This window comes from Hydra viridissima, unplaced genomic scaffold (genome assembly GCF_058129835.1).
Source record: "Hydra viridissima isolate aposymbiotic clone 2 unplaced genomic scaffold, HvirCarnegie_v1 scaffold_8, whole genome shotgun sequence".
Lineage (NCBI taxonomy): Eukaryota > Metazoa > Cnidaria > Hydrozoa > Anthoathecata > Hydridae > Hydra > Hydra viridissima.
The window spans coordinates 15,042,049-15,056,049 of NW_028324307.1; the positions used below are offsets into that span (position 1 = coordinate 15,042,049).

At 32.6% G+C, this 14,001-nt stretch overlaps 1 protein-coding gene, 3 long non-coding RNA genes and 1 pseudogene across 4 annotated transcripts; 3 read left to right on the forward strand and 2 right to left on the reverse strand.

Moving 5' to 3' along the window:
• Positions 1 to 312: 312 nt before the first annotated feature.
• Positions 313 to 1,781, forward strand: LOC149885282 (uncharacterized; annotated as a pseudogene).
• Positions 1,782 to 2,950: 1,169 nt separating this feature from the next.
• Positions 2,951 to 4,192, forward strand: LOC149885283 (uncharacterized). The gene is made up of 3 exons (XR_016455161.1): positions 2,951 to 3,473; positions 3,550 to 3,623; positions 3,978 to 4,192. It is a non-coding gene; the product is annotated as an uncharacterized LOC149885283 (long non-coding RNA).
• Positions 4,193 to 5,971: 1,779 nt separating this feature from the next.
• Positions 5,972 to 7,143, reverse strand: LOC149885284 (histamine H2 receptor-like). Its single transcript, XM_090095961.1, has one exon. The coding sequence runs from the start codon at positions 7,033 to 7,035 to the stop codon at positions 6,157 to 6,159; it is 879 nt and encodes a 292-aa protein (XP_089952087.1). The 5' UTR covers positions 7,036 to 7,143; the 3' UTR covers positions 5,972 to 6,156.
• A 1,437-nt stretch (positions 7,144 to 8,580) lies between these two features.
• LOC149885285 (uncharacterized) lies at positions 8,581 to 9,837 on the forward strand. Its single transcript, XR_016455170.1, has 3 exons — positions 8,581 to 8,935; positions 9,093 to 9,362; positions 9,539 to 9,837. It is a non-coding gene; the product is annotated as an uncharacterized LOC149885285 (long non-coding RNA).
• A 1,484-nt stretch (positions 9,838 to 11,321) lies between these two features.
• LOC149885286 (uncharacterized) lies at positions 11,322 to 12,114 on the reverse strand. The gene is made up of 3 exons (XR_016455264.1): positions 11,995 to 12,114; positions 11,568 to 11,837; positions 11,322 to 11,391 (listed from the first exon to the last, which is right to left on the reverse strand). It is a non-coding gene; the product is annotated as an uncharacterized LOC149885286 (long non-coding RNA).
• Between the last annotated feature and the right edge of the window lie 1,887 nt (positions 12,115 to 14,001).

The window sequence follows — 14,001 nt, forward strand, 5'->3', positions numbered from 1 at the left end:
CAATAACCGCTGGTTTAAATACCGCAGGTTTAACTTGCTCAAATTGCGCAAGATAAACGTACTTTAACGACTTTTCAACGTAAAAACCATGTTGTCCACGTCCGGTTAAAACGTTTTTAACTTCTTACTCTCAAAATGGCGAATATTAGGGTTTTTAGTGGGATTTTTTACAACTTTGACTTCAAATTAGAGTACTTTCCGTTAATTTTCAGGTCCATGTTTTTATATTTTTCTGAATCAGCATAAAATTCTCTATCATAATCAATAATAAAAAAAGGGGGGAGGGAGGGGGGGAGAAACTGCAGTAGCGCCGTTTTGTTAAGCATTGCTTATTGTGAAGATCATTTGCTGATCACATGGATTTAAACAGCGTTGTAATGATAAAGGAAAGTATATTTGCTGTATCTGGTACTATTGAGTCTTCTACCAAATACTTTGTGTACTTTGGTGATGAGAATACTATGCCAAAATGTACTTGTTATGATTGGATGTTAACAGGCTCCCCATGCAAACACTTCTTTACTGTACTCTGGAAGTATCCTACTTGGTCATGGGATGCATTATCAAAACTTTACATAAATTCTCCATTCTTGAATTTGGATGCAGATGACCATGATATATTACAAGAAAAAACCCCTTTTACTTTTTCAAACTCCTTGTTACCTTCTATGGAGTCATTTTTACCTGTAAAAGAGTTATTTTTGTCTTTAAAAGAAGAACAGACTGTTGTAGAAGCTCAAAAACATTCTCACATTTATTCTGATGTTGATGTTAGGGAGATGCTTAATACTATAAGAAATCTATCATTTGAATTCGAGGCTAACTCCGATGAAATTGTTATGTTACACAAAACTCTTTATTCTCTCATTGACAAACTAAATAAAAGAAGAGCTAGAGAACCTGGGATTCCGGTTACTCAAACAGATGGTAAATCAAAAAAAAACAAAAAAACAAGCACATTTCAATTCCTGTTCGGAAACCAGTAAAAGTTCAAACAAAGCCTGTTGGAGATCAGAAAGAAAAAACAATCATTGCTTCTAAAGTATTCAAAACTGAAGAGAGTTACTTAGCAGGCACATTTGAAAAAGAAATTGTTGAAGAACCGGTAAACAAGAAAATGTTTGTTGCTGACCAGGTGATTGTTCTTTCAGATAATGATAATGAACATTCAGCAAAAAAATTTGACTATATTTCCTAAGAAAAATCCTTCCTTAGATGATATAAAAGATATTACAACCAACCAGATGTTGTCAGACACTGTTATCCACTCAGTGCAAAAAATGATAACTGGTGTTTCTGGTCTGCAGGATCCAGTTTTAGGCCAAAATTTGTCATTTTGTGTGGTAAAGGAATCCTTTGTACAGATATTACATTATGGTGATGTACACTGGCTGACAATTAGCACTTTTGGCTGTTCTGAAGTTGAGGTATGTCTTTTAGACAGCATGTTTAAAGAAAAAATAAAAAATTATGTTGTCAGGCAAATTTGCACAATAATGTAGTGTGCCAAAGATAACTTGACAGTACGGGTTTTACCAGTGCAACAACAAACAAATAATGTAGATTGTGGTTTGTTTGCATTGACACTTGCACAGCATATTGCTTCTACTGGCTCTAATCCGTGCTATGTTTCATTTGAAAGTAATGAAATGAGAATCTATTGGGACATATGGTGCAATGTGGAAAATGTGAATGTTGGTTTCACCGTGATTGTGAACGTATACATCGATATATTTTGGAATAAGAGAGTGTTGAATGGTATTGTTGCCGATGCACAATAACTTTACAGTGTAGTATTTTAACTGGAATAATTCTTTAATATTTGTAAACCTTTTTTTATTTAGTTTATAGTAGTTGTAATTTGAGTAATTAAATTCATAGTCATTAAAATTGTGAAATTGTAGTTATACTTTAAAAGTTTAGAGTCTACAATATTTAAAAAATCGGTGAGTTATTATTATCTTTAGTAATTATTAATAATTTAATATATTTTTTTACTTTCTCAGAAAAATCTCATGGCTGGATATCATGTGATAAGATAACTAGGTGTTTAAAGCAGCATCTGAAAAAGTGTTTAAATATAGTTTAAAAAAACATGATACCTTTTGGATCTTAATCACCCTCTACAACATGACAAAAGCTTTTATAACTTAGTTGCACGGTGAAAGGTCTAATGTGTGAATTCCGTATGATCCATTAGTTAGGCAATGTGAACACACACAACCTAAAGGTTGCTTTTGTTGTGTTTTTTTTTTTTTTTTTTATTTTTTATAATAGTTCCGGTTGAATTCGGTTAATTATTTTGGTTGAAGTTGCTTACAAGTCTTATTGGTCTCAATCAACACGTCTTACCACGCAACCAGAGAAACATCCAAATTCAAACTAGAAATGGATTTTGCAATAACCAGACATGTCCGTGATGTATAAACAGCTGCTCCTGTGAAGTTTGTGCCGTCATGAATCTAGATATCACCAAGTTGATAACGAAGAGATTTCAAAGCATCAATTACGTTCCTATTATTGTGCCGTTTTTTTGGACAAGGCGAATGAGTAAACTACAATCGTACAACAGCAGGGTCATTTCTAACATCAATTTCACAAAGCGGGGTCGTTTCCAACTGCTTCATTGCCCCCGTGCCTATTTATTAGTATTCAACAATTCGCATAACTTTAAAATAGGGAATGTCCGGGTCCCGATAGGAACCGAACAAGTCCCGACCCGAACGGGTATCGGACACCGATAAAAGCTAAAAATAGTTTTATCGGACTCCGATTACCCGAACGGGTATTACCCGATAACGCCGATAAAATCGGGTAGTCGAACTTTTTCATACCCGACTCGATTCAATCTTTTGGGTAATTTAAATAATCGGTTCCCGAAAGTTATTGATCCTATCGGTTCCCGTCCCCGATTACCCGATTACCCGAACGGTTCTGTCGGGTATTCTGTGAAAAAGGTCCATTTTGTTTAAAGATAATTGATATTTCTAAGAAAGTTACCAAAGTGGAATATAGCCGTAATAATCGCAATAATTACATTTTCACATGGCCTTTTGGCAGTTAAACAAAATTTAATATTTCCTTGTGCTTTTCACGCCATCCGTTTGGCAAAATTACTTTATCTCACCCTTTATTTGAAATGCTCGACTCTGATTGGTTGTTACAAAAAACCCAAGGTAAGCCAAAACCAGTAAAAGCGATCGTAAAGCATTATTGTGTGTCAGAATTATTTCCTTTTCCGTTTCTTGAAATAATGTTAAAAAGGTTGTAATTTAAAAATTTTGAATTTAAAATTGGACATGCGTAAAAAAGAAAAGCAGTTCGAAAATGTTTACTTGCCAGTCAAGTGCTCAGTCATCATAAGGTCTAGGCGATGTTGATACTGAAAACAAAGAAGGAAGTGATCGTGAAAAAGAAAATCCAACTATCTTCAGATTCAGATGCCTGCCTCCTCAGCGAAGCCGAAAAACCAGGTAATACATTGCTAATTAGTTTAATTTCCTTGTTTAGTGCCTGTAAATTTTACACAGGGTGCTAACTGCTTTCCAGCATCGCTTAAAGTTGAAAAAAATCCAGACAAGTTGTCTCTCTGGTTGCCAACCACTTGGATCCTTGTTACAAATGTGAGTGAAAAATCATTTAAAAACATTATTAGTCAAAAGTTACAATGTAACTGGCTGTAGTCTACTTTTGTGGAAGTTTCCAATCCACCATTAGAGATGCTAATTGTCAAAAGTAACATCTAAAGTTGCTAATAATAATAAATGCTATTGATCTGAAGTAATCTAAAGTTGCGAATAATTAAAAGAAACGAGAGGGAATAGTTGCGAATAATTCCAAAAATGCAAATAGATGTAAATATTAGGACACAAAGTCAGTAAAAGTTGGTTAAAGTATGAAAAGTCTGACCATCTGCCCTTAAACTCTTTTTGCCCATGAAAGCCTAGCTTTTTAAATTCTCTTTTATATTTTTTCAGACTAATACATCAAATTCTTGAAAGCCAAGTTCAAAGAAACAAAGTTCAGTCTCCAGAATTAGGCCAAGGATCCTGAAAAAGCTGTCAAAGAGTTCTTGTCAAGTTTGTTCGGCAAAAGTGGGGAAGAAGCCTCCGACATTGAACCATTCCTCGTCAACGACAGCCTTTGACACTCACAATTTGGAAGTTTCTCTTTGAGCTTTATCCGGCTAAAGAAGCAGAAGAAGAGTGCGACTGGATTGAAAGGAGAACTTTTTGCCAAAGAAAATGATGTTGAGGAACATCTATCCAAATCTTTCCAAGGCTGCCTTTGCTATCCAGAGCATTCCTGCAAGTTCAGCATCCTCAGAGCGCTTGTTCAGCGCTGCCAGCCAGACAGAAACGAAGGGAAGAAATTGTATGGATCCTCTGAAAGCTGAAAAACTGCTCTTTATCAAGAGAAACAACTAGTTTGAGAGAAAAATATTGTCCAGAAACCAAAATTTCTTCATCAATTCCAAATGAGGACCCGAATGATGATATCAAGGAACCCCCTGTTGACGCAATTAAGATTATGGACATGTATGACATTGAAAAAGACAATGAATTTGGCAAAAATGTTTTTTTAAAATTTGGTTCAGAATTCTTCCGATTTATTTCTTGCTAAGAGACTCGTGAAAACAGTCTCTGAATCAGTGCATCCTTAAACTCTAAATTTTTATTTGTAATCAGTGTTAGGTAAAAATTCTAAGGTGAAATGCTATACTTACCAGTGTTTTATTTCTATGATGACTAAGACAACTAGTGTGTTTAGAAAGTTGACTTTTGGTACCAAAACTGCATACATTTTCACATCATTTAACCTCTTTCATTTACTCATGTTGTTTAATTAACTGTGGACTTTGATTAAATACTCATTAACTCCCTGCTTAAGTAAATTTAATTTAGTACATTTTTTAAATTTTAAATTATACATTTCACAGAATCTTCCAAAGATGCTAAAATTACCGTAAGCAAAAACTCGTAGTAAAAATTTAGTATTTTTAGTTATCTTCGCAATTTTTAAAAATTTTTTACTAAGTTTCGGGACCCGAACGGTGATAACGCCAAAAACCGAACGGGTTCGGGTTTTCGGGTAAAAAAAAAAAGTTCAATACCCGAACGGGTACCCGATAATTTATCGGTTTCGGTTCCTTAGCTGTCGGTGCTCGATAACCCGTTTGATCATTGTTTCGAGTTATCAGGATATCGGGTATTTAACGGGTCTATACCCGAACGGGTTCGGGATCCGAAAAATTTTTTGAAATTACCCGTTCAGCGGCCGAACGGGACCCGATGACATTCCCTACTTTAAAATAACAGCTTACGTATAATTAGTATAATTTGACTGCGGACTTTGATCGCATTCTGAGTGATAATAGGCCGGGTGAATAAAAATGAGCAATTGCTTTTACTCAGTAATTGGTCAGCTTTACGTGAATAAAAACTTCAGGAGTTTTCCTCTTATTTTTATTCACGTAAAGGTAAGCAATTTACTTAGTATTTGCTCAATTTTACGTGAATAAAAACTTAAGAAAAGTTGCAGTTTTTATTCATGTAAAGCTGGCCAATTACTGAGTAAAAGCAATTGCTCATTTTTATTCACCCGGCCTAATTTCTTTTGCTAACCCAAAAATTTTACAAAAACAATCGTTTCTATTAAAATAATTTTTAAAATGTAAAAAGCCAATAAAATCCTCTGAATGCAATTTTGCAGTTGCAGTTCACTTTTTTAAAGATATGGCGGTTTTCGTTATTAATTCTTCCTATGCTTTGATATTAGAATTAATAAAATGAATTAATAAAATGAATATTTTAATAAAATTGTATTATTTTATTAAAATAATACAATTTTATTAAAATATTCATTTTATTAATTCATTTTAAAATTCAAAAATATTTAAAACTGTGAAAATGAGCTATTTAAGAGTAATTAAAAATATGCAACCGAATATATAGAAGGTTTTTAAAAGGGGTTTGAAAAACCCAACAAGATCAACAACAAACTGTTTACAAGCATCAAACATAACTCGGAACTCGTTCAGAGATGAATTTAAAAAGTTGCAAAATAATGGTATAGTAAAAATAGCGAGTACATAAAATAAAATCAGTCTAAATCCACAAAAGCTGTTATTTTTTTTAAATATTGCTTAAGTATATGCTAGGATGCAGTCACTTGAGCACTTTCGAAAGCTGAGTTTCTCTTAAGACTTGAGAGTGATCTATGAAGCTCTCTCCTAATATCTCTTCGATAGTAGGCGTAAAATATCGGGTCGAAACAGGGGTTAAAAAGTAAGATACAGTATGAAACAAACGAAACAAATGGATTAACATCTACTTTGCTTTGTAACATGATTTCAATTACAGATATTGGAATCCAACAAACGAAGAAGCTTATTGCTACCATAATACTAACTTTTATACCCGCCGGATTTGCTGCTTTCATGCCAGATAGTTTTTGTTTAACGAGCAAGACAATTTTAGCGTATGCAAAGCATAGTAGACTTCCGATGACGATTATTACGCTGAACATAAATATCGAGAATGTAACATTGATTTTCGAGGCACGATGTTCACTTACTTTTTTATTCAGTTGCCACGTTAATGGAGTTGCTGTGAGAGCCGCTGTAAAAATCCAACCGAAGACAATAATAACTCTGGCTCTTCGTTTTGATAAAAATACTTGGTATTTAAATGGTAAAGTGACAGAAAAGTATCTGTCACAAGCAATAAGAACAAGATTCATCACTGAAGTTAACATGCTGAAACTTATAAAGCTGCCGCATATTGCGGAGCAGTACTTTCCTTTATTATAAGCGCAGTATTCACACGGCGGAACAACAAGACCGACAAGCAAATCGCTCAGAGTCAGCGAAAAAACGAAATAGTTTTGTGTGGTACGCAAATATTTGTTCATGAAAAAACACCAGCACAATGCGGCGTTTCCAATCACAATTGTAAACACTTCAATAGCTAAGAATGACCAAAACACAATCGGTAACTGTTTTTCAACGGTGTGGTTACTTTCCGTGGAGTTCATTTCCAGCAGGTTTTTTTTTTTTTTTTAATATAAAGCTCTAATAAATTGTATGCCAAAATGAGAGTTCCCCAGAAATGTAATTTACTGAGCAATTTCGATGAAACTGATGTCCTTTTTAAAAAAATCAAAAATAAAGGTGCAAGTTTGTTAAAATTACTTAAAGTTATTTATGAAAATATATATTTAATTATAAAAAAGTTATAATCATTCTAAATTATTTTGCCTTTTAATTTAAATTGCTGAAGAAAAAACTTAAAACTCTGTAAATTTCTTTAGTATGAAAACTTTCGGTCTTAAATCGGTCTTAGTCGAAAAAACTTCCTAAGAAATGCAAGGCCCGCTGAGATACGTTTTTCAAGTCAGCCTCATAATAAACTTCCCTCTAAAAAATTTTCTAATGTAAAAATAGCACTAGCAAAAGCACCAATAAAACGACCAAAAAGCGGCGAACAATATGATGAATAAAATTGCAAATAAAACCACGAAGAACAAGAAGACGATAGAAACACCAATGATATATTAAGAATAACTAGATGTCTAACTGCCGTAAATCGGCCTAAGAAAAAGTGAAGCAAAAATCGGCCATTATGGGGGGCAAAATCTTTACGCTATTTATCAAAACAAAACAAATACGAAGCTTTTGATTTGTTAAATTTGCCCCCCATAATGGCCGATTTTTGCTGCAAAAAATACGCGGTAGTTAGACATCTAGCTATTTTTAATATATCATTGAGAAACACTCAAAGCAATAACTCAAATGACCTGGTTTTAACTAGAAAGTAGCAATAAAATCAACAACAGCAAAGAACAAAAAATAAACTCAGAAAAACACGCTGACCACGTCCGTCAGACATTTTTTTCAACAACAAAATTTCTTTACTTAAAAAAAAAAAGTCTTTTTTTCTTTGAAATGTACCGGGTTTAATAATAATAGACGTGCGCCAATCGTAAGCAACAATTGAATCCAAAAGAATGAATAATTTTTGGGAGCTTAAAGTAATACTAAATTTGATTTTGTATTAAGACGAAATGTAATGCGTTGTAGTTTATTGAAAAGAGCTTACAAAACATTTTAGAACATTCAAAACTTCTTTAGAAGCAGAAAGAGAATTCGCGTTTTATTTACCTTAATTAATATTTTAAAATGCTTTCGATGAAATGAACAACTGAGCAGTCGCTCAATAGAGCAATTGGTTCATACATTCCAAAATCACATCCTAAATTTCTTTCTAAAATTCATTTCTAGAAAGACTATATTACAAAAAAGGCTTAAATTTATACAAAGTATGGGGCGCCAATTATGTACGCCGAACGTTTTAAAACTAAATTTATAAGTTTAAAGTCAGTAAGGAAGTTTTTTAGAAATTATAAACAAGGATATAACTTATGTCATTTCTAAAGTAATCATAAATATTTAATACACAAAGCTGTTGATGTGAATGAATAATTTCTATTTACAATGATTTACATTAACAAGTTGTCCATGTAAAACATAAAATACTATTTATTATAAAGATTTAACCATAAGATTATTTTTACGTGAGAGTTGGTTTGCTTAGATAACAACTAAAACTTTTCAAAAGTTTTTTCAGCTTTTTAAGTTTCATGTAGCTAATTTCTAATGATCGTAGTCATAAAAAATTGGCCAGAAAAAAACTCAAATTAAAGGCTATATTAATAAATTTTCGTTACGATCATTTAGCCTCAACTATCTGGACAAACTTGTTCGCAGTCTTATCCCTTATATATAAGTGTAATGTGTATTTCACCAATCAACACGTGAAAATTCACAATCACAAGAGCAGTGATGTACAATGATGTTGTTAAGATAGATTGTCGCTACTTTGAAAACGTTATTGCCAATCTGTTGCTCGGTGTCGTTGTCAATGTGTTGCTCGATGTAAGAATAGAACTTAATACTTGCAATTTTTTTTGTAGATTGAAAACTCTCAAATGGAAGTATTAGACATTTTTTTGTAATTTAAATGATTAGAACTTCAAGAGTTGTTAGGTTTTCTGCTTTTTTAATAAACTCAAATTTGATTTTCAACTTCTAGTGGTTCATGGTCGTCACAAAATCAGTGTGACCCGTTTCAGACTGATTGTTCAAAATCACACGCTCACTACATAACCTAAAATCGATCATGAGCTGCAAATTTTAAATGCATAGTTTCAGTGCTGAAGTCCTAAATGCCCAAGACACTACATAATGAAGAATACCCGTATTTATTAGATGGTGATAATTGCAGAGTGTAGTATATTCCCTCCTAGCGAAGTTTGAACAACCAAGCCACTTTTAAAAGCTTGTCTAAATAGTAGACAATCAGGTGAGTTGCATAAAAGAATGAACCAGTTTGAAAAGCAATAGTGTTAAATTATGTATGCGCTTTAATTTCTGTTTGTGTTTATAATTAAAATATCTTTTGAATTTTCTAATGAGCTGTACGGCTCTCTGACACCGTACAGACACCAGCACTAAACAATTTCTCTCTTGATGTGTTAGGTCTTGGACTGGCTAATGACTGAGACAGGAATGCCAAACTATGGCAAACAATTGATGGCTTGAGAATGCGACAACATTACTCTTATTTGCAGAGTTCAATGATGATTTCTCTGTTTTGCAATAGGCAGCTAGGTACTGGATGCGAGCGATAAGTTGCGCAGCCAACATGGGACCAGTGGACCGCTTTTTCAGTTATACGTAACTGAGTTTCTATGGCGAAAAATATTTTGCGAAATTAAGTATGGCGAAATGATAAACTGTATTTCAGATATTTTATATTGTAACATTCGTTTGAGGGTTTTTATGAGGAAATTATGAACAATGATTATTTTAAATAAATAATGATTAAAATAATAAACTAGAATATAAATTAAACTAATTTTATTTACATTACTCTTGTTTGTTATTTTAATAAAAAAATTTAAATAACTTGTTAACTTAATTAAACAGACAATTTTTTTAAAAAACTTTTACTCCATTAAACATATTTTTCTGGCGGTATTTTTTTAAATAAACTAAACTTTTTGATATCAATAAAAATCTTTTTTTTTCAATTTTATTGCTATGCTATACAAAGAAGTGAAAGGAAGATGAAAAAGTATTTCAGATCCTTTTCATTTTCATGTTTATTTGGTAAATCAAAGTCATTAATAGGAAAGAGTTAGAGAACATTGAATTAATGAATATCGTTATAAGTTATCGTTACTTGGGAAGCCATTTTGAATGAAAGTTGAAAGCTTAAAGCTCAAAGTTCTTTTAAATTTGTCAATTTAGATTTTTAGTCGTTAGCAGTTTTTATCTCCACAGGAGAATTCTGATATTTAACTTTTCTTTTTTTCAACACCTGTTTTTGAAGAAAGAGAGATTTTAGTAGTCAGACATTTTAAACATTGAAAAATATAAATAGAAACTTTGAAAAGGTTTAACTTCATGTTGATTTAATTAAAAAGTTGAACGAAGAAAATCAAATTAAAAGCTGGAGAACAGACAGACATTAAAACAACAACAACATTCCTGTGAAGTATTTATGCTAACTTTTTCCATAACAAATCCCAACAACATATTCTAAACTAATATAATGGATGTAGTGTAGTAAAAAAAAGTGAAAAATAAAGCAACACGCTAGTAATAGAAACCAAGTAAGAATGGAAACATAAAATCTAAACAAAGCCAAGAGCTTATAAAAAAGAATTTGTAAGTATAAAATCCAAAAACAAAGACCAATCACAAAAGTAAAATAGTTAAAAGCTGCTGAACTTGAAACTTGAATTTGAAAAACGTTCGTCCAAAAAGTTTTTTTTAATCTCTGTTGAGGAATCCATTACTAGTTAAATCCAATTCATCACTTAGCAGACACTGTTCATTTCTTAACAGGCAATTTATCTGATCTGGTTTAAAGATAATCTGGGTATTAAGTAAAAAACTTATCCTTAAACAAGAAAAAAATGACCCAAATTCCATTTAACCGAAGACTAAAATTTGTTGCATCGAGACGCGAGTTTTAAACCCAGATAGATAAAAAAAACAATTTTTGTAGATTGAAATAAAACTCTTCAAAAAACATTTTCGCAATTTAAATTTCGTTCAGTGAGGAAACAGCCACCCATCTTGGTTTTTACAATGTTTGTTCAGTGAGGATTGCATGTTACAATTTAAACAATTCACGTTGTTTGGCACTAATCAGTATCTAGCTGCATCCAGTATCTAGCTGCATCCAGTACCTAGCTGCCTATTGCAAAACAGAGAAATCATCATTGAACTCTGCAAATAAGAGTAATGTTGTCGCATTCTCAAGCCATCAATTGTTTGCCATAGTTTGGCATTCCTGTCTCAGTCATTAGCCAGTCCAAGACCTAACACATCAAGAGAGAAATTGTTTAGTGCTGGTGTCTGTACGGTGTCAGAGAGCCGTACAGCTCATTAGAAAATTCAAAAGATATTTTAATTATAAACACAAACAGAAATTAAAGCGCATACATAATTTAACACTATTGCTTTTCAAACTGGTTCATTCTTTTATGCAACTCACCTGATTGTCTACTATTTAGACAAGCTTTTAAAAGTGGCTTGGTTGTTCAAACTTCGCTAGGAGGGAATATACTACACTCTGCAATTATCACCATCTAATAAATACGGGTATTCTTCATTATGTAGTGTCTTGGGCATTTAGGACTTCAGCACTGAAACTATGCATTTAAAATTTGCAGCTCATGATCGATTTTAGGTTATGTAGTGAGCGTGTGATTTTGAACAATCAGTCTGAAACGGGTCACACTGATTTTGTGACGACCATGAACCACTAGAAGTTGAAAATCAAATTTGAGTTTATTAAAAAAGCAGAAAACCTAACAACTCTTGAAGTTCTAATCATTTAAATTACAAAAAAATGTCTAATACTTCCATTTGAGAGTTTCCAATCTACAAAAAAAATTGCAAGTATTAAGTTCTATTCTTACATCGAGCAACACATTGACAACGACACCGAGCAACAGATTGGCAATAACGTTTTCAAAGTAGCGACAATCTATCTTAACAACATCATTGTACATCACTGCTCTTGTGATTGTGAATTTTCACGTGTTGATTGGTGAAATACACATTACACTTATATATAAGGGATAAGACTGCGAACAAGTTTGTCCAAACTTGAATTTAATAAAAAGTTCAAACAGTTAACAAAATTTACGGCTCGCGGTAGGCGATTTGTCCAATCAAACTTAATTATGAAAAAGTTAGTTAACGTGAGATCAGCTAAAAATAGACTCGTTTCTTTTATCGTTTAATTTATTTTTAAAAAGTTATACATTAAATTTTTTAAATGAAAATTTTGAAAATTTTCAAAAGAAACCTGACCCTCTTTTAGTTGCTCTTGATGTAGTAAATGTAGATGCCATCCCATTACTTTCTAATGGATCGGGAAAGATCATTTAGGTAAGGATAATTTTTGTAGCACGCCAAGCTTGAATTGGAGTCCATATGCTTTAATCTAGAGAATTCAATTCTAGTGAGCTAAGGGGCCACAAGTCTTTATCCCAGAAGTTGATGCCTCATTATAGCCAGTTTTGGACTATGTTTTTTGTATGGCACAAGCCCCATCTTGCATCAGAACATAACTTTGGTCCCCAAAGCTGTTTTGAGTCCAAGGAAGGTGATGAGAACGAAGCACCTTATCCAACTAATCCATAGCTCCCATTCTGAAACCAGAAGGCAGAAATACTGGCGATATCTTGAGACAATTGGAAGCAACCAAACCAAACACCATTATCTGGCTAGGTTGCTTTGTCTAACTGATAGATTTGATATCTCTGAGACTTTAATGTCATCTGAGATGTCCTAAAGTTGAAGTTTCCAACTTGATCCATTTGTAAACGTCAACTTTAAAACAAATATTAACATCAGGCTAGAAATTGGAGAATTAAACTAGAAATACATCGAAGAATAACTAAATCCACTTCAACGTATCTATTCTAAAAGAAGTATTGACACTAGACTAGAAATTGGAAAAACTGACCCGAATCACACTAAGCAGAGACTTATTTTAATTAGAAATGTCAACTTTAAAACGAATATTAACACTAGGCTAGAGTTCGGAGAATTATGTCAGAATCACATCGAGCAAAATTTTATTCCAATTATATATCAACTTAAAAAACGAATATTGGTATTGGCGTAGAAATTTGAAAACTGGGTTGGAATTACACCGAGGAATTACCTAATTCGGTTAAAAAAGTCATTTGTAAAACGAATATACACACAAGATTAGAAGTTGCAGAATTCGGCTAAAGTTACACCGAGCAGAATTTTAATCCAAATAAAAATGTCAACGGTAAAAAAAATATAGAAGTTTCCGCCAAGAAAGCAGAGAACTCAAATTAGAAATATTGCATTTAAAACAAACAATAACAAGAAGCCTTGAAATTTGAGAAGTAGAGTAAAATAGCTAATTTAGAGGAACTTACCCATTTAGAAATGATCAAGTTTCTAGCAATTATTGATAAAAGCTGGAACTACACCAAGAAATTATTGATAAAGGCAAGAACTAAAACAAGAAATTGTGTTATCTACTAAGAAATTCAACTTTTAAACGAATATTGTCACTAGGCTAAAATTTGGTTCAGATGAGTTTGAATTAACTTCCAAATAGCAAATGGAGTTTAAATGTTTATTCATTGGAATTTCATTTCCTGTATGCAAAAAGTAATTAAAAATGAAAAAACATTCCAGTCCCAAGGGACTGTACTCAGTATAAAATTGAAGCTTATAATTAAGTTTTCTCTTCTACAAGTGTCAAATTGCTTAAACACCGCGTACTCTGTAACAACTATAGCTACAATATTCTAACATTTCCATTAGTCCTTATCCGAGTCTCGAGTCTACTTAAAATGGTAAGAATATTTATCTTTTTTTTTTTCTCTCCTCTCTTGAATAACCTGAACATGGCTTATTTAAAAAATATTAGTGCT